We start from the raw sequence: 19,978 nt of genomic DNA, 5'->3' as shown, positions 1-19,978 counted from the left end.
AAGAGAATCGTTAGTGTACGAAAAATTGAAATTAATACTGTGCCAGTACTTACATGCTTTGTGTCTTGGTGATTTCTTCTAATATAGCGCGCGTGATTATGGCGTTGGAGAAATTTAACCAAGCGTGTGTGTTCATGCGCGTCGATCATTTGCATTTCGATGAGCTGGACTTTGAGTTGCTATCTCGAAGCATTTTTATCTCACCTGATTCGGATCTTTCGGGTGTCCAGCGGCAGCGGCGTCTTCGAGGAATTTTGTCGCATGAGCGGTCGTCTCGGGGGGAATTAGTCCGTAATTTTTGGGGTGATGTGGGTGAAGATAAGGAGATCTGCCTTGGTAAACTACTGATAATCAAGGAAGATCTCCAGTATCGGTGCCCAAACAAGGAGATTTACCGAACACGGTTGCTTCATTTGTGATCTAGACTCCAGGTTATCCGAAACTATGCGGCAGGGGAGGTCAACCAGGAAATTCCAGGGTTGTTGGAGAAAGTTCTTGCAGTTTATGACAGTCATTTCAGTGACGAACAGGCAGTTCTTCCTCCCGACAACCAACACGGGGAGGATGGAGAGATTATGGGAGATTTGTTGAGTACAGACGAACCTGCAGTTCCACAAAGATCCAATCCTTCCGATAACGAAGGATCTCTTTCCAAACAGCTCGTAGGAGACGACCTGTTGCGTGTCTTGTGAGAGATGAGGGACGAGATTCGACAATTGCGACAGCAATCCGACGATAATAGAGCCCTAGAGTCTCAGGGGTCTGATGCTTTTTCAAAAGCTACTGAAACGCTAATAGGCGAGATTGCTTCACTGACAACAATTTCGTCAGTTTTAAGAAAGATGTTTCAGAAGGTTGTCTCACTTCGTGAATCCGTCAGTGAACTTCGGGCACTAGTAGATCAGAAGGAGAGGTGGATCTGCAGACCGATCTGGAAGATTTGCGTTTGATGGACGTATCTGATTCACTTGGTGCACCAGAGATTTCTCGCCCAACACTGGCGCCCAGTCCCAATCAATTTGTGTTGAAGGGAGGATTCTCGGGTCAACAAAATCTATATCCATCACTTCCAATCGAGAAACCGAAACAAAATACCGGATTCACAGCCCCGTACCAGACTCAGAACCAGCCTTACGTTCCTGAATTGACTGAACAGCTGGCGGGACCATCTTATCCGAACTTTTCGATATTCAAAAACGCGGGAAACGGATCGATGGCAGCTCCAAGGAATTACTCGCGAAACCCGCAACGCGTCGCTGATTGGAAGATTCGGAAGTATGCTGGAACTGATGAAGGAACTGGCCTAATGAATTTTTGGACACCGTAGCGAGTTACGCTGCGTGTGAACAAATGTGCGAAGACGAACTTTTCAATTCAGCGATGCATTTGTTCACTGGCAATGCTTTGACCTGGGGCGACATTATGGAACCATTTCGAATCGACTTTTTCATACAAGCTTGCATAAAATAAACCTTTCGTTTCGAGATGCGCAATGCCACCCCTGGTAGCAAGCTATGCGCGCGCAAAACCGGTTGTTTAACTGGAACCATCTTGTATGCGAGCTCAAGGTACATTTTGTACATCCTGAGCTTGATGATACGCTCAAGATGAAGGCTCTCCAGCGCCGGCAGTTGTGAAACGAATCTTTCCAGGAATATTTCCTGGAAATTGAGAAAATATTTCGTGAGATGACGGTTCCAATGGCACTGAGCGAAAAACTCGACTTGCTCAAGTGGAACCTGAAAGCCGACTATAAACAAATGTTGATTCTCAAGCCAGTGAACACGCTTTCGGAATTGATGAGTCTTGGTAAATCGATCGACGCCTCCAAGACGCCGATTTATCAGAAAGTTTTCGGTTCTTCTCGGGAAGTTGCTGCTTATTCTGATAATCCTCCACAAAACAAACAAAAACAGAATCAACAAAACCAAAAGCGACGTGGACAGAATAACGGCAACGCAAAATCCAAAACGTTTTGGAACAAGAACGACCAACCGGGAGCTCTTGATTCAAACAAGCCTCCTGACAACCAGAAAAAGAAACAGCAAGGGAATCAGGACGGCAAGAATCTCGAGGGAAACAATCAAAAACCGAATGAACCACTGCACAAACCTATAATGTGTCTAGAGTATTTGGTGGTGGTGCTCGGCGTCTGCTACAAATGTGGAGACAAAGGACACGAACATGAGGAATGCCAGAAACCAAATCGGGTCTTCTGCATAGTGTGTGGTTTCAAAGGATTTGATGTTTCTCGTTGCCCTTACTGCCCAAAAAACGGGATCAGAACCAACTGAAGTCTCAGTTGACAGTAAAGCAGCGCTCCAAAGAACAACTCATAATTAATCCCCAAATTTACGACAGTTTTCTACCGGGTCGTGATGAGGACTATGATAATTCGTTGTCTGTCGAAACCATCGTCCTTGACGACCCGTTCGATAACCGTCCATTTGCAATTGTCGCAGTGTACGGCAATTCTTCAAAGCTTTGCTTGACAGTGGTAGTAACGGCGCGATTATAACTAAAAAGCTATACCAAAAGTTTTCGAAAAGTCCCTTGAAAAGTTTGGAACGACCATTCGAACTACGTTCTGCGAACGGTCAATCCTTACCAATCATTGGACTTTTGGCGCGCCTTTGGGATTTCTCCTGAGATACAAAACTGTGCTCTGCTGAACTCAGGTCAGGAATCCTAAGACGACTTAGGAGATGAAGTACCGTGTGAGTCGATACTCACTTCGGAACAGTTAGCGCGCGTAGAAGAAGTAAAGAAGTCTTTCCACGCAGTAGAGCTCGGAAAGCTAAGGCCAACCTCATTCACAGAGCACAGGATTGTCATCAAAGACGAATTCCAAGGTGCGCCACCCGTTTGCCGATATACTTATCACATGAGCCCAAAGAAACTGGCTGGGAAGAAGTTGACCGATGGCGGTCTATGGGAATTATCGAGGAGTCTGATTCGGATTGATCGCTTAATATTGTGGCTGTCATGAAACCAGACGACTCAATTCGCCTCTACTTAGACGCTAGGCCTCTCAATGAGCGTCCTGTACGGGATGCATACCCTCTGCCCCACCCTGGGCGAATATTGGGCGGCTTACCCAAGGCGAAGTACCTATCTACCATAGACTTGAAGGAGGCCTTTCTCCAAGTACCCCAGGCCAAGGATAGTCGCAAATATACCGCTTTCAGTGTTCCCGGCAGGGGTAACAGCGACTGATGGACCAGGTTCTAGAGGTAAACGGGAACCTTACGTTTTCGTCTACTTAGATGACATCATCGTGGTAAGCGAAACGTTCGAGCATCACATACAGCTGCTCAAAGCGGTGGCAGATTGTCTAGCAAGAGCCAACCCAACCATCAATTTGGAAAAATTCCGTTTTGGAGTTCACGAACTATAGTTTCTTGGTTATTTGTTGAATCAGGACGGACTCAAGGTCAACCCTGACAAAATTCACCCGACTATGAGAGACCGGTTACCGTGACGAAACTTCGTCGTTTCCTCGGTATGTGCGGTTATTACCGCCGCTTCATTGATCGGTTCAAAGAGGTCACTGCTCCCTTGATCGATCTGCTCAAAACGAAAACCAAGAGCTCAGTTTGGAACTCCGAGGCAGAACTCGCGTTCCTTAAAATTAAGGAACTTCTAGTCACTCCACTAGTGTTAGTCCCACCAGACTTCTCCAAAGAATTCATTCTCCAGACAGAGCTAGTGACGTAGCAGTAGCTGCTGTTCTGGTGCAGGAGTATCCCGAGGGTGAGAAAGTAGTTGCATACTTTTCGCACAAACTGACCACTCCCCAAAGGAACTATCATGCAACTGAGAAGGAAGGTCTAGTGGTGATAATGGCGGTTGAACACTTCCGAGGTTATTTGGAAGGTTATCATTTTCGACTGGTCACTGATTCGTCAGCGATTACATGGATACTGAAGACTAAATGGAAAACCAGTTCACGTTTGAGTCGTTGGAGTTTAGAATTACAACTCTACGACATGTCTATTGCGCACCGGAAAGGCAAAGACAATGTCGTTCCAGATGCGTTATCCCGTGTCGTAGCAGCCGTTTCAGCTTTGTCCACCTCAGACTGGTACTGTTCCATGAAGTCCAAAGTTATCCAAAATCCTGACGACTGCAAAGTAGAAAATGATCAACTTTTCAAGTATGTAAACTCAAAAGTTGTTCCGGGCGACTCGCAGTTCAGTTGGAAACTCGTCGCAGCACCCGAGTTCCGCCAAGATTTGATCCAACGTACCCACAAAAATTTGTTTCACGTGGGATACGATAAAACGATCCACGAAGTGCAGTTGCGATATTACTGGCCTCGTATGGGATCGGAAGTACGAAAGTTTATTCGAGAATGCGGAACGTGCAAGGAAATCAAAGCTCCTTTCGTCCCAGTCCAGCCCGAAATGGGTAAGTCGCGTGCGACTAATGCACCATGGCGAATGGTTTCTGTGGACTATATTGGTCCCCTTCCATAAAGCAAACATGGCAACCAACACTTGCTTGTCGTTCTCGACGTCTTCAGCAAGTACGTCAGGTTGACCCCCGTTCGCAAAATCGCTAGTACGTCACTCTGTACGATACTGCGCGAACAGTGGTTCAATCGCCATGGTAGCCCGGAAATTCTGCTGAGCGACAATGCCTCCACTTTCACCTCGAAGGAGTTCAGTCAATTCTTAAAAGAAACCAACGTCAAAAATTGGCTGAACTCCCGCTATCATTCGCAGGCTAACCCAGTGGAGCGAACAAATCGCTCGATAAATACTGCAATCCGGGCATATGCTCGAACCGAGCAGCGCAACTGGGATGTCCACATCACCGATGTGGAGCGCATCTTGAATACTACCGTTCATTCCTCCAGTGGGTTTAGTCCTCATTTCATTATACACGGGTGTGAAATGGCATCTGCTGATGACTTCAGCAGGATTTCCGGTGAGGGTGACCCAGAAACAAGACACCAACAGTTAGACAAAATCCGGGAGATTGTGGACAAAAACTTGGCAAAGGCAAGCGAGGGCATTCGACATCAATACAACTTACGTCCTCGAAAGTTCGCCAAACCTTTTGAAACTGGACAAATGGCGTACCGTCGAAACATGAAGTTGTCGAATGCACTCGAGTCTTACACTGCTAAACTTGGGCCACAATACTTACCGGCAAAAATTATCACCAAAAGGGGTGTATCCTGCTACGAGCTGGAAGATTTAGCAGGTAAAAACCTCGGAGTTTATCCAGCAAATCTCCTTAAACTAGCATAAAAAACTCTTTCGTGCCATCTGTGGACTGACGGTACGCTTTTATATGGATTACTCACTTGGGAGTTTCCCAAAAGCAGCCGTCAGTTCCCGACGGCAACAACACGGACTTTGGTCCGAATAAAAAACAATAAACATTTCTCCGTCTTCTCTATTTTTATTGAGGAAGACCAACTCTGCCGCGGGAAGTTTCTTCATTAGCTTCATGCATTTACTCTGAGCCACACTCGCGAAGTGTGGTAAACAAACACTCGCACGAAATATATGCTCCGGCCCCGGTGACGACAACGGTAGGGTGGAATACTCCACTAAAAAAAACCACTAATCTTATACCGTGCCGTTCTCCCGGGCACCGGACGTATCTAAATACGCTTTCTGCCGTGTTCGGCAACATAAAAATTACTTCAAACCCTTTTCCAAAAGGGAACACTCGCACCTACGGGTGCACTAAATTATATAATTTCCCCTTGTTTGGGGCACCAGAACGTTAATAAAAAGCATATTCACCTATCCCTACTTCGATAGGGACACAAAAAAACTCGCGCGGCTGATTCTCGACCGCAATAAATACCGGACCCTCGCGAAAACGAATAAAAGTCGTGGAATACGAATTGCGGACACGATTGCGCGATCCGTATTATTTGTTTTGAAGATGATTCATTCATCAATTTAGATGGATGAAACAATCATTTTTGACATTTCCCCCGATGTTCGCACCAAGACTATGCATCATGCAGGTATAGCCCGATTCGAATGAGGGTGGTGTGTGTGTTAGAGGGATGTGGGTTAAAAAGCGCCACGAATCTTCGATCTCGAATCGAATAATAAAATTTTATTTCGCATAATTTTGGGTTTGTGGTTAAACAAGGGATGGTTCATTTGATTCCGAAGGGAATCATTTTGATTTGTTTAAATTGAGCGAAAGACATTCTTTGGTCCCTCTCAAACGTTTCTTTGCCATATACGAAGCGTTTTGAGGCGAAAAGGGACGAATATAAAAATGTTTTGTCCGGAATGTCTGTAAGTGGGAGAAACGATGATGTGTTAAGCGGTATTGTATGTGTGAATGTATGAGTGTGGAATCGAACAGTGAATGAATGCTCGTGTGAGTGGTTAGATAAAAATGCTTTGGGGTTAATTCGAAGTGCTTATCGGTATGTGAATGATCGAGTAGGCCAGTGATTGGGGATGAATGAATGGGATAATTGTATGAATGTCTTTGGATTGAAACCCCAGCACAAGTGTATAGTACTGGTACCGTTGGGACACGAAAGACATTTCTGGACAGTCGATGGAAAGAACAATATAATGCCGACAACCGTTCCCCTGCAAGTTGAAACATTGAAAATTGTCAATGTCACTTGCAGAATTTTGGGAATTTCGAGTTGTGACCGATCTTGTTTTCGGATTGGATTTAGGGTTCAACCCATAGCCGGATAGTGACAATGGCTGACAGCCTCTCGCTCCGCGTATGCTGCCAGTATTATCAGACGGCAAACATTTCACCAATCCGGTCGATTAGTTTTTTTTTTGACATGAATTATAGATAAATTGAGGACGAAATAATTAGGTGTAGTTAGTTTTCTTGTATATTTATTTATTTATTTCATTTCGTTTATTATTATTGTATCGGTGTTAGGTGTTAGGTTAGAAAAAATATTGTTTCCAATTTTTTTCTACCCGGTGTGGGCGAGATTGTAACCCCTCAGGGTAACAATTTAACACTGGGTGAAAATATACCTATATGTGCGTACTCGCTCCGTAGAGTGTATTGTTATTGCAACATAACTCACCGCTGTTCATTATACTCGTTCATGTTTTTGATATAAATTTCTTTTAAATAATAGTCCATGAACGTTGTCATTAGTCCAGACAGGGGTAGTAATTTTTGTTGCGTATTTGTAAATAAATAGCATAGGGTTTAGTTAGGTTACCGTTCTCCTTTCGCTGCAAAAGTGGTCTGACTATGCTGGGGTATAGCGATGACAGCCATGCTGCGGTGCGTTTTTTGGTGTTTGTTTTGGGTCCAGTGAGGAAGGGGGCCATCGAGGAGAGAAGGAAGTGACGAACCACGGCAATGAACAGACGCCCAAATATTCGATCTTTTTTGGGACAGTTTCCCACCACTAGTGCCAGTGAGGTAGAGTGTGCGCGTGCGACGGCAAGTTATACCGTCGAAAGTGCCGGCCCGTGGTTCGGGCACACGTAAGTACGGTGTTGATTCGCCATAAGGGGATAGCTAATCGCTAAAGAGTGCTCCCCGGCTAAACGAGAAGGAGTCAAAACACCGACTGTTCTCACTGTGGAGGATCAGTCGAACGAGTTAATCGCCAAGGAAAGGGAACACTCGCACCTACGGGTACACTAAATTATATTTTTTATATATATTATTTTCTATTTGATTATATTGTTTTGTTTGCATTACATTTCTAATTTAGTAAATTGGGTATTCATCCACAAGTGGTGACTTTTCATTCCTATTGTTTACATGATTCAGTTATTTATCATTAAGTTATAATATGCTTTCGCAGTTAAGTATTTTTTTCAGGAGGATGTTTTAAACCTACTTGTCTTCTGAATAAGGAGGTAAACAAATCTTATAAACTAACTTATAAACTATAAAGAGAGCTAATCGTTGCAATTGAAGAGTTTGAGTTTGTCCGGCAGAGTTATAAGCTTCTGCTCCGATAGTCAGGCTGCAATCAAGGCCCTTAGCTCAGACAAATCCCGATCCAAGCTAGTGATCGCGTGCCGAATCCAAATCGAAGAACTAAGCATTGTCAACACTATCTACCTTGTCTGGGTGCCCGGACATAGCGGTATTACTGGAAATGAATGGGCTGACGAATTGGCCAGGGCAGGTTCAGCGATTGACTTCGTTGGTCCTGAGCTCGCGCTGTCAATTTCGAAAAGTTGGATAAGGGAAAAAATACGGTCCTGTGCTTCGTCCGAGCACCGCAATTATTGGAGAAATCTACAAACGTGTCGCCAAACAAAGGCGTTTTTAGAACAACCATGCCCAGTGGTTTCGAAAAATCTCTTACATTTTTCGAAGCTTCACTGCGGTATGCTGACCAGAGCTTTAACCGGCCACTGCAAACTCAATTATCACATGGCAACTATTCAGCGCGCTGAATCTTTTTCATGTGATCTTTGTGAATCCGACTACGGAACCTCATATCATCTGATATGCAACTGTCCAGCGGTAGCACAATTGCGATTTCGAGTCTTCAGCCGTCCTTATTTAGACAAAACCATGTTTGGACGACTGAAACTCAGAGACATACTAAAGTTTCTTATCCAATGTGGTAAAGAGCTTGTTGGGGCGACTTACTTGATGGGTTCCCGTTCGAAGGTTTTGCTTCCGCCTGTGGTAGGCGGCCCAGAAAAATCGTCGCTGAGCAATTCAATCTGCCTCCAATATCCTGTACAACCGATTTCTTCTTGGCACTAAACGTCCTTTTTGCCGCACTGCACTTTTCCCCCTTTTTGGACAGGGATAGTAAACTTACACTACACCACAATTAGCAAGTCAAATCGTCCTTTCTTCGCTAGAAAACTTGCTATATTTCACTGCACTCGGGGTTTGTTTGCGGGAAGAATTCACAACTCGAATATGATGATCAAATTATCACTAACGAGTACGGACTTATAGCGGGGGTACGCACTGACTTGATCGACCGACGTATTATTGTCAACTGCCTTTGTCAGCTGATTTTCACACATTCCGTCTTCCACAGCTGACGGTTCTACCTACCCGTATATCATGATCGTTTGGTTGTATTGTGCGATCACTGTTTGGTGTACTCTCGTTCTGCGATCGCTCATTATGTTGATCGGTAAACATAGTGGATTCGTAGGGTGGTTCATCAATTTGGTTTGGGGTTTTTGGTGGTAGTTTTTTTGCATTTAATTAGGTTTGATTGAATATGGTTTATAATTAAAAGTTTAGATTTAATTCATTTAGGTTTAGATTAATTTAAATTTGGGCTTAGTTTTAGGTAGTTCTTTTTAATTTAAATTCACGCATCAACATTCCGGCCACCTTGAAGTAGCACGGATACTTCAAATTCATTTCTTGCTTGTACTTCTTCTATTCTTCGTCCGAACTGGGATCAGACGCTGTGGACTGCGTTTCCGGTGTCGGAAGCAAGGCCAGTTTCACGACTGGACGGACAACTGAATCGGATGTGGCGGTTTTCAGGGTGACAACGCGAACAATTCCATCCTTGTTCGGGTGTACCTGGATGATTTTTCCGAGTGGCCATTGAGTTGGCGGCAGACATTCGTCCTTGATCACCACAACTCGTCCGGGTTCAATGGTGACCTTGGGGTACTGCTTCGTGGCTCGTGACTGCAGCTGCTGAAGGTACTCGGGATACCACCTTGCCCAAATCCTTTGGACACGCTTCTGGGTGAGCTGCCAATGTGAAAGTCGATTGTCGGGTACATCGCAAAGTGACGGCTCTGGAACGGCTTGTAGGCTGGTTCCCACCAGGAAATGGCCTGGGGTCAGAGCTTCCAGGTCTGACGGATCGGACGGTATGGCAGTGAGAGGTCTGGAGTTTAGACACATCTCGATCTGGGCGAGTATGGTTATCATGTCCTCGTAGCTGACATTCACACTGCCGATCTCACGAAGCAGATGGTGCTTTGCTGACTTGACGGCTGCTTCCCACAGACCGCCGAAGTGCGGAGCGCGAGGTGGAATGAATCGCCACATGATCTCATTCTCGGAACACCAGTCGAGGATCTGCTTTCGTCCACCCTGATCGGACTTTAGCATGTGGTGGATTCGGTTGAGTGCATTGGACGCTCCCTTGAATGCGGTGCCGTTGTCGCTATGGATCTCCCTCATTCTTCCTCTGCGGGCGACGAAACGGCGGAGGGCAGCCAGAAAGGCTGGCGTGGATAGGTCAGAGACCAGTTCGATGTGGACAGCGCGGGTGGAGAAACACACGAAGATCGCGATGTATGCCTTCGTAGGTGCACGGTTGCGTATCAGCGATTTAATGTAGACAGGTCCACAATAGTCTACACCGCATACGGAGAACGGTCTGGTTGGCGAGACTCGCGAGGACGGCAGGTCTGCTACGGTTTGCTGGATCAAACGGGGCTTGCTGCGAAAACACGTGTGGCACTGATGGTACGTGCGGCGAACGAGGTCGCGTCCTCTAATCACCCAGTACTTCTGACGCAGTGTAGTTAGCGTCAGTTGTGGTCCTGCATGTAGCAGATTGCTGTGGTAGTACTCGGTCAACAACACGGACAGCGGATGCTTCGCAAGCAGCATTATCGGGTGCTTCATTTCTTCCGAAACTACGGCGTATTTGAGTCTCCCACCGACTCGAATAACGCCATCTTTATACATCGTCGGTTTCAACCACTTTAACGATGCGGGAAGGGGTTCACGTCTGGTTATTTTAGAGAGCTCCTTGGAGAACATCTCCCGTTGGGCTACGCGACACAAGGCTAAATCAGCCTCGCGTAGATCGGCCGTTGAAAGCGAGTCAAACGGCTCTGGCTTGGTTTTCTGCACGGCAGCTCGTAGAGAGCGGAAATATCGCATCCAATACGCGATGGAACGTCGTAGCTTTGTAAAGCTGGAGTAGCGACTGAACAGTCGAGCGGAAAACGATGGTTCGGCTACCGTTACCGACATCACGGCGACATTGCTTTTGCTCTCTGGCATTGTGGATAAATCGAACGCTGGCAGCACAGTGCGTGGCCAATGGTGTGGCAAAACCCCTAACCATTGCGGTCCTATCCACCAAAACTCGAGGTTCACGATATCGGTTGGATTGACACCTCGTGATATAAGGTCTGCTGGGTTGGATTCTCCGGGAACGTGCTGCCAGGAACAAGATGCGGTAGAGGATTGGACTGTGGACACTCGGTTTGCCACGAACGTTTTCCAGCGCGACGGGCACGATTGTAGCCAGTAGAGGACTATCGTCGAATCAACCCAGAAGAACACTTCGCACGATGTCTTAAGGGACTTCATCACCTTCTCATATAGGCTAACCGACAACACAGCGGCACACAACTCTAGGCGCGCAATCGATTGGCAGGTGGCTAACGGTGCGACCTTGGATTTTGACGTTAGCAGCTGAACACGAATCCCTGCAGCTGACTCAGAACGGACGTAGCAGCATGCACCATATGCCTTCTCTGAAGCATCGGAGAAAAAGTGGAGCTGGATGGTTTCGGTCTTGATCTGCGACACGAATCTGGGAATGCGGATTTTGGAGATTGTATCTAGCGTACCATGGAATTCCTTCCATTTGCCTTGTAGACGCGGAGGCAGCGGACGATCCCACTCGTATGAATCTCCTGCGTCGGTCTTCAATGCCCACAGGCGCTGCATGAACAGCTTCGCTACGGTGATTGTCGGGCCAACTAGCCCTAGTGGGTCGAAGATCTGCGCAATGTAGGACATGACCTTCCTTTTGGTCAGGACGGGTGCTGGTAACGGCAACTGGACCTTGAAGCGCATCGTATCGGACTTCGGCTCCCAAACGAGTCCTAAGGTGGATATGGATTGTTCGTCCTGGAGATCATGCAGTGGTAGTAGAGCGAGATCTTCTTGCGGGACTTGCGCAAGGACTTCGGAGGAATTGGATGCCCACTTCTTTAACGGAAGGCCAGCTGACGTAAGCATGGCGGAAACTTCTTGGCGATGGCGGATTGCGGATTGGACATCGTCAGCTCCCGATAAAAAGTCATCGACGTAAAAATCCTGCTTCACAGCATCTACGGAGGCGGGGTACTTGTCGCCTTCGTCCTGTGCAACTTGTAGGAGGGTGCGAGTTGCCAGGAATGGCGCGGATGCAAAACCGTACGTAACGGTTTGGAGCTCGTACGATATGAGCGGATCGTCGCGGTTGGAACGCCAGAGAATGCGTTGAAGCGGTCGGTCCTCGGGATGCAGCTGAATCTGTCGGTACATCTTCTCGATGTCGGCTACGATGGCGATCGGGTGTGTGCGGAACCTCATGACGATAGACAACAGGTCCTCCTGGACGACAGGACCAACGAGCTGCTTATCGTTGACGGAAAATCCTGACGATGTTTTACACGACGCGTCGAAAACAACTCGGACCTTCGTGGTTGTGCTGGATTCCTTGAACACAGGATGGTGCGGGAGGTAGCAGTGCGGGTTCACATCGTCTACTGGATCGACGAGCTTCTTCATGTGCGCCATTCGTTCGTATTCGTCCATGAACTTGCAGTATGCATCCTTGGTGGGTGGATCCCGCTCTAGTCGCTTCTCAAGGCTCAGAAACCGACGTTCGGCGATGGCTCTGGATTCGCCGAGGTTGACTAGCGGATCACGGGTGAGTGGCAAACGAACGAGATAACGACCGGACGAATCGCGAGTGGTGGTAGTAGCGTAAAGTTCTTCACACTGTTTTTCTTCTACGGAATACACAGAACACGGCTCAACAGCTTCTAGCTCCCAGAACTTCTGCAACGCTTGTTCTAAGCTTCGATCGACAGTGGTTAGATGGCAGATGCGGGGAATGGTGGGATGATTGATGGATATCTTCCCGGAAACAGTCCATCCGAACACCGTCTCTATTAGCAACGGTAGTCCCTCTCCCAGGGAACGCTTGCTGCCAGGATGCAGCTCATGATACGCTTCACCACCGACAACCATGTCAATGTCGGATGGGATGTGGAATCTGGGGTCTGCCAACGACAACTTGGGAAGATTCCACGCGGAAATGTCGATCGGAACGGTCGGAAGGTTGACCGTCGGTCTCTTGAGGATCAGGAACTCAAGCTTGGTGGAGTACGGTGTCGACTTCGACTCGATCATAGCAGTTAATTGGCACTTAATCTGCTTGGTGGATTCTCCTATACCAGCTACTGCGATATCCACCTTGGTGCGATGAAGGTTCAGGGAATTTGCAAGCAGGTGACTATCAAGCTTTAATGAGCGTAGTGCCTTAATTGTGCTGAGGCTATCTGTGAGGATGAAATAATGGCTCGGAAGTAAAGTATCAATGATTTCCAGACTATAGTGAACTGCTGCTAGTTCGGCTGTATAAACGGAGGCAGGTTCTGCAAGCTTGAAAGAGATCGAGGTGTTATTGTTGAAAATACCGAAGCCAGTGGCCTCATTGATTCGTGACCCATCAGTGTAGAACATTTTATGGCAGTCAATGTGTTGGTATTTACTTATGAATATTTTAGGGATCTCCAGAGAGCGCTGGTGATCCGGGATTCCACGAATTTCCTCTTGCATGGACGTGTCGAAAAATAAAGTGGAATCGGGAGTATCTAGTATATTAACACATGTCAGAACATAACTAGAAGGCGTTATTTCTTGTGACATGTGATTGAAGTACACTGTCATGAATCTGGTTTGGGATTGAAGCTCGACAAGTCTTTCGAAATTTTCAATTACCAATGGATTCATAACCTCACATCGTATAAGTAAACGAGAGGAGAGATCCCAGAATCGATCTTTTAAGGGAAGAACTCCCGCTAGAACTTCAAGACTCATCGTATGTGTCGATTGCATGGAACCTAAGGCAATTCGTAAACAACGATACTGTATTCGTTCCAATTTAATAATGTGAGTGTTTGCAGCTGAACGGAAACAGAAGCACCCATATTCCATTACTGAAAGTATCGTGGTTTGATACAATCTTATCACGTCACTAGGATGAGCACCCCACCAAGATCCGGTTATTGTTCGGAGAAAATTTATCCTTTGTTGGCACTTCTTTATCAGATACCTAATGTGGCCTCCCCATGTACCTTTAGAATCGAACCAAATTCCGAGATATTTAAAGGTCATGACTTGGGCTATCGTTCTACCAACCAACTGAAGCTGAAGCTGAGCTGGATCACGCTTCCTTGAAAAAACTACCAACTCTGTTTTCTCCGTAGAGAAATCGATGCCTAACTTCAAAGCCCAACTTGATAAATTATCCAAACTATCTTGCAGTGGTTGTTGTAAATTTATGGCTTTTGGTCCTGAAACAGAAACCACGCCATCATCTGCAAGTTGCCTTAGAGTGCATGGGCTGACAATACAATTATCAATGTCATTCACGTAAAAATTGTAGAGAAGGGTGCTTAAACAAGAACCTTGTGGGAGGCCCATGTAACTTATTCTGAATGTTGCCAAATCGCCATATGAAAAATGCATGTGCTTTTCTGACAATAAATTGTATAAATAATTATTTAATATTGGTGAAAGACCACATTGATGTAGTTTCTCTGAGAGAACATCAATGGAAACAGAGTCGAATGCTCCTTTTATGTCTAAGAACACAGACGCCATTTGTTCTTTTTTTGCGTAAGCTAGTTGGATTTCTGACGAAAGTAGCGCCAGACAATCATTCGTTCCCTTTCCCCTCCGAAAACCAAACTGGGTATCTGATAGCAAGCCGTTCGCCTCAACCCAATTGTCGAGATGTCGTAGGATAATTTTTTCCAACAATTTCCTGATGCAGGATAGCATTGCAATCGGTCGATACGAGTTATGGTCGGAGGCTGGTTTTCCCGGTTTTGGAATGGCGATAACTCTCACTTGTCTCCAGTCGTGCGGGACTATGTTCTGCTCAAGAAGCTTATTGAATAAATTCAACAAGCGTCTTTTTGCTAGGTCAGGCAGATTCTTCACCAAGTTGAATTTAATTCTGTCTGGACCCGGAGCATTATTGTTGCATGAGAGGAGTGCAATTGAAAATTCCATCATTGTCAAAGGCGAATCTATGGAATCGTTACTTGTGGGAGCATCGCGAATGATTTTCTGCGCAGGAGCAGAATCTGGACAAACTTTCTTGGCAAAATTAAATATCCAGCGATTCGAAAAATCTTCGCTTTCATTAGTTACGTTTCGATTCCTCATTCTTCTGGAAGTTACACATGGATCCGGAATCTAGAAGTGCGCGTGCGGGGATCTTCTTGCCATTCTGACCTACGATGAAGAGGGAAACAGTTTCCAGTAAAACTGTACTATGCTGAGCCTGAACCGATAAGCTTACTTGGCTGTTCGATTTCGCCGAGCTTGAAGGGTCAGCGTGGGCGGACGTCGAGGGAATCGGCTGACTTTCCTCGTTAACAGGAGTCGATAGCATCTTCGACGATTCTGACTCGTGCAGCAGGGAGTGGTTTTTTTCGTGACAGTAACGGCAAGAGAACTTGGAGGTACAGTTCCGGGCTTGGTGTCCAGTACGGAAGCAATTCCAGCATAAGCGCTTTTGGGAAACCAGCTCACGGCGCTGGCGGACGGACACCTCGGAAAATGCAGGGCATTGGAAGAGGAAATGCTTCTCTGGACAAGCGAGGCACGAGGGAGCACTGTAGTTCGGTTCAACGGTAGCTGCCTTGTACGCCACCTTGAACGGCTTCGGGGTTGGAATCGGACCGGCCACCTTGGCTATAACCGGTTGTTGGGACCAATATTGTAGGTCAGTTACGACAGACGTCAGCATTCGGGCACGCTGGTAGAGGAACTCGATCAGCATATCATAGGTAACGTCGTCGTTATTGCTGGTTTTTTCCTCCCAAGCACGTAGTGTAGTTGGATCCAACTTGTAGGAAAGGAGGTTGACCAATGGGGTGTCCCAATAATGGACTGGCTCGCCTAACTTTGCCAAAGCCCGCACATGCCGGTGAAAATCGTCAGCCAATCCTTGGATTTCTGGAGGGTTCTCTCGCTTGACCGGTGGGAGGTCGTACAGAGCACGGAAGAGCTGACGCTTCAGGAACCGCTTGTTGTCGTACCGCTTTAGCAATGCTTCCCAAGTCGATGCGTAGTTGTCCGCTTCAATGTCTACGGACTCGAATGGTTTTCGGGCTTCTCCCTCCAGCGACTGCAGCAAGTACTGCAGCTTCGCAACCGTCGGAATATCTGCATTGCTGTGGATCATCGACGTATACGTGTCACGGAATGCGAGCCAACGCGAAAAATCACCGTTAAACTTGGGAAGATCGATCTTGGGTAATCGTAGATGGAACGAGGACGAAGCATGAACAGGTGCCGCCATTGTGCTGTTCAGCATGGTTGGGTTGAGGTCCGCAGCACGATTGGACAGCAGAAATCCTTTGACCGTACAATAACGCGTCTCGAAATCCATTCTCTCTTGCAGATGGGGGTATCCAACATTTCCGGTTTATCGTACAACTCGATCTGTCCTTGTACCTCCAGGTACTCCTTGTAGATCCGGTCCAGTGAATCGAGGCGAATTGGAATTTGGCACGCATCCCGATCGCAATCGAAATTCTCCGCGAACTTTTCCACTGCCTTCTGCACTACAAGGATCCCTTTCCGCTGGATCACGTACTCTGACAGCTTCTTTTCTGTCTTGGTTGCCATTATTGTACCACTTCACTGGTCTTCACTACCACCACTTCAAATATCGGAAACGAAAAAAAACGGTACGAATCGAAAAATCGGACTCCTTCCCGGCGCGGGTACCGTTCCTACACGACACGGAATCGAAAATGGCACAATTCGAACGAAAAAATCCTTCCCGTCGCGATATGCCAATTCTTCGCGGAACGACCGAGAATGATACACAAATCGTACGAAATTATCCTTCCCGACGCGAGCGTACCAATCTACGCGAATTTGCCACTCTCCACCACCTCAGCAAAAAAACATGCAACTTTTCTCGCAAACAGAAAATTATCAAAAAATCCTGTTCCGAGTTGGCGCAAATCAGCTGCGATGACAAAAGTTCGCAATGAACTGCAGCGATAGCGTCCAAAATGGCCTTAACGGTAGGCACCTTCGGGGCTGGGACGGGCAGTATCTTTGCCGTAGCGTCGCGTCAGCAGCAATTTGTAATGGCGTACTCACCGCACCAATCCTTTCTGGTTGGGGTTTCCTCCGTATCCGGCTCGAAGGACCAATGTTGGGGCGACTTACTTGATGGGTTCCCGTTCGAAGGTTTTGCTTCCGCCTGTGGTAGGCGGCCCAGAAAGATCGTCGCTGAGCAATTCAATCTGCCTCCAATATCCTGTACAACCGATTTCTTCTTGGCACTAAACGTCCTTTTTGCCGCACTGCACTTTTCCCCCTTTTTGGACAGGGATAGTAAATTTACACTACACCACAATTAGCAAGTCAAATCGTCCTTTCTTCGCTAGAAAACTTGCTATATTTCACTGCACTCGGGGTTTGTTTGCGGGAAGAATTCACAACTCGAATATGATGATCAAATTATCACTAACGAGTACGGACTTATAGCGGGGGTACGCACTGACTTGATCGACCGACGTATTATTGTCAACTGCCTTTGTCAGCTGATTTTCACACATTCCGTCTTCCACAGCTGACGGTTCTACCTACCCGTATATCATGATCGTTTGGTTGTATTGTGCGATCACTGTTTGGTGTACTCTCGTTCTGCGATCGCTCATTATGTTGATCGGTAAACATAGTGGATTCGTAGGGTGGTTCATCAATTTGGTTTGGGGTTTTTGGTGGTAGTTTTTTTGCATTTAATTAGGTTTGATTGAATATGGTTTATAATTAAAAGTTTAGATTTAATTCATTTAGGTTTAGATTAATTTAAATTTAGGCTTAGTTTTAGGTAGTTCTTTTTAATTTAAATTCACGCATCAACAGAGCTTTAGGCTCATTCGCAGGCAAGTTGAACTACTTGTGAGTTTAACTTACCTGTTGTTTATTTTTGTTTTTGTGCTGTTATTTTTCCCACCCTTCTAATTCTACTTCCCCACATCTCCTTGTCCTTTCGTTCCGCTCAGGAAATGATGAAAACACACGGCAAGGCACAAATCCCCGATTACATACGGGGAACGTGCCATTTTAGCTAATATATTCTGATTCCTGATTCCTGCATTTTGCTTGAAGGAATGTGATCCTTAAAAGTGAGTTTTTTATCGTAAATCAAGCCCAAGTATTTAACTTGATCTGACCACGTTAAATTCAAACCATTAAATTTAATAATATGGTTATTATTTGGTTTAAGAGAAGAAGCTCTTGATTTATGCGGAAACACAATCAATTGTGTTTTTGCCGCATTAGTGGAAATTTTCCATTTTTTCAGGTAATCATTGAAAATATTTAAGCTTCGTTGCAGTCGACTGCAGATAATACGAAGTCTCCTACCAGTGGCTGAGATGCTAGTATCATCACAGAAAAGTGACTTTTTACAGCTTGTAGGTAGATTTGGAAGATCAGAGGTAAAAATATTGTATAGTATTGGTGCGACGCTTGATCCTTCGGGGGACGCCTGCATTTACGGGTAGTTTATTAGATTTACAATTCTGATAAGAAACCTGTAGGGTACGGTTAGTAAGATAATTTTTAATTATCTTTATTATGTAAATTGGAATCCCACATTTTGGCAATTAATCCTTTGTGCCAAACACTGTCGAAAGCTTTTTCGATATCTAGAAGAGCAACTCCAGTGGAATAGCCCTCGGAGAAATTTGCCTTTATCATGTTAGTTACTCTCACAAGTTGATGAGTAGTTGAATGTCCAATACGAAATCCAAACTGCTCAGGAAGAAAAATAGATTTCTCGTTGATTGTGACATCATTCTAGTTAGGATAATTCTTTCAAATAATTTACTAATAGAAGAGAGTAAACTAATTAATCGATAGCTAGATGCTTCTGCTGGGTTTTTATCTGGCTTCAAAATAGGAATAACCTTGGCATTTTTCCATCTTTCAGGGAAGTATGCTAATTCAAAACATTTGTTGAATATTTTGACCAAGTATCTTATGGTGATTTCGGGAAGGTTTTTAAGAAGAATGTTAAAAATTCCATCATAACCTGGAGCTTTCATATTTTTTAACTTTTTCATGATGGATTTGATCTCATCATAGTTTGTTTCAACAATATCATCTAGATACTATACTTTTTTTGCATACGTTTATTTGACACGGCATTTGCAAAAGCTTTTTACGCCAGTTTCTTTTTTTACATAGCACGTTACAAAAATCCTTAAGACTAATTTTAACTATACTAGTAATTTGTCTAAAACTAACACTGAAATCACTTTATTGTTTGCTTTTTTCCTTACATTGTTATATTTCATAATGATCTAGTATTTTCGGGTGTATTTATTTACTTTTTTCTGTTATTGTCTAAATTTAAAAACTGAATATTCTAGGACACTTTAATTGGTGAATGATTAGCCTTAGATGAGAGTATGAGGAGATGGATTTAATTAAATTTTGACAGACGCTGTTTTTAGAAAATGATAGATAAGTTCCATGTATAGAGGATCGCGATACGCCAGGATGTCTCTAACAGGAACATGGATTGGTCTTCCTCGGACTTGTAAAGAATCTACTAATTGTGATCTGGCTTCACGATATTCAGTGCAGGACCAAACACCATGCTCAATGCCATGGTAACCCTCTCCACAAGCACAATGATTACCCTCAGCGAGCCCAATACGACGGAGATGCGCATCTAAAGTATAATGATTGGACATGAGCCTTGACATCACACGGATGAAGTCCCGACTTACATCCAATCCTTTGAACCATGCTTTTGTTGATGCTTTAGGGATAATTGAGTGTAGCCATCGTCCCATATCTCCATTGTCCCAAGATGTTTGCCAACTAGCAAGTGTCCTCTGTCGAGAAGCGCTATAAAATTCATTGTAAGCGATGGGTCTTTCATATATTTCACCATCTAGTGCACCAATCTTGGCTAAATTATCAGCTTTCTCATTTCCCCCAATAGAGCAATGGGCGGGAAGCCACACTAGGGTAAATT

General features: G+C 45.4%; 1 protein-coding gene across 1 annotated transcript; it reads right to left on the bottom strand.

The window, feature by feature from the left end:
- Window positions 1–9,348: 9,348 nt before the first annotated feature.
- On the bottom strand, window positions 9,349–16,264 carry LOC131694774 (uncharacterized). The gene is made up of 2 exons (XM_058983275.1): window positions 15,260–16,264; window positions 9,349–13,188 (listed from the first exon to the last, which is right to left on the bottom strand). Exons 1-2 carry the CDS (start codon window positions 16,262–16,264, stop codon window positions 9,349–9,351), a joined length of 4,845 nt encoding a protein of 1,614 aa, XP_058839258.1.
- Between the last annotated feature and the right edge of the window lie 3,714 nt (window positions 16,265–19,978).

The sequence above is a fragment of the Topomyia yanbarensis genome, unplaced genomic scaffold, assembly GCF_030247195.1.
Source record: "Topomyia yanbarensis strain Yona2022 unplaced genomic scaffold, ASM3024719v1 HiC_scaffold_147, whole genome shotgun sequence".
Classification (NCBI taxonomy): domain Eukaryota; kingdom Metazoa; phylum Arthropoda; class Insecta; order Diptera; family Culicidae; genus Topomyia; species Topomyia yanbarensis.
The sequence above is the reverse complement of the archived record's forward strand: the minus strand, read 5'-3'. Positions and strand labels throughout refer to the sequence as shown.

What these genes read in the sequence shown, in the direction of transcription:
- LOC131694774 (XM_058983275.1), bottom strand. Translation starts at nt 16,264, where the DNA reads ATGGCGGCACCTGTTCATGCTTCGTCCTCGTTCCATCTACGATTACCC. An exon ending in CGGCGAAATCGAACAGCCAA is followed by an intron (nt 13,189 to 15,259) that starts GTAAGCTTATCG and finishes CGCTCATTAAAG; the next exon opens with CTTGATAGTCACCTGCTTGC.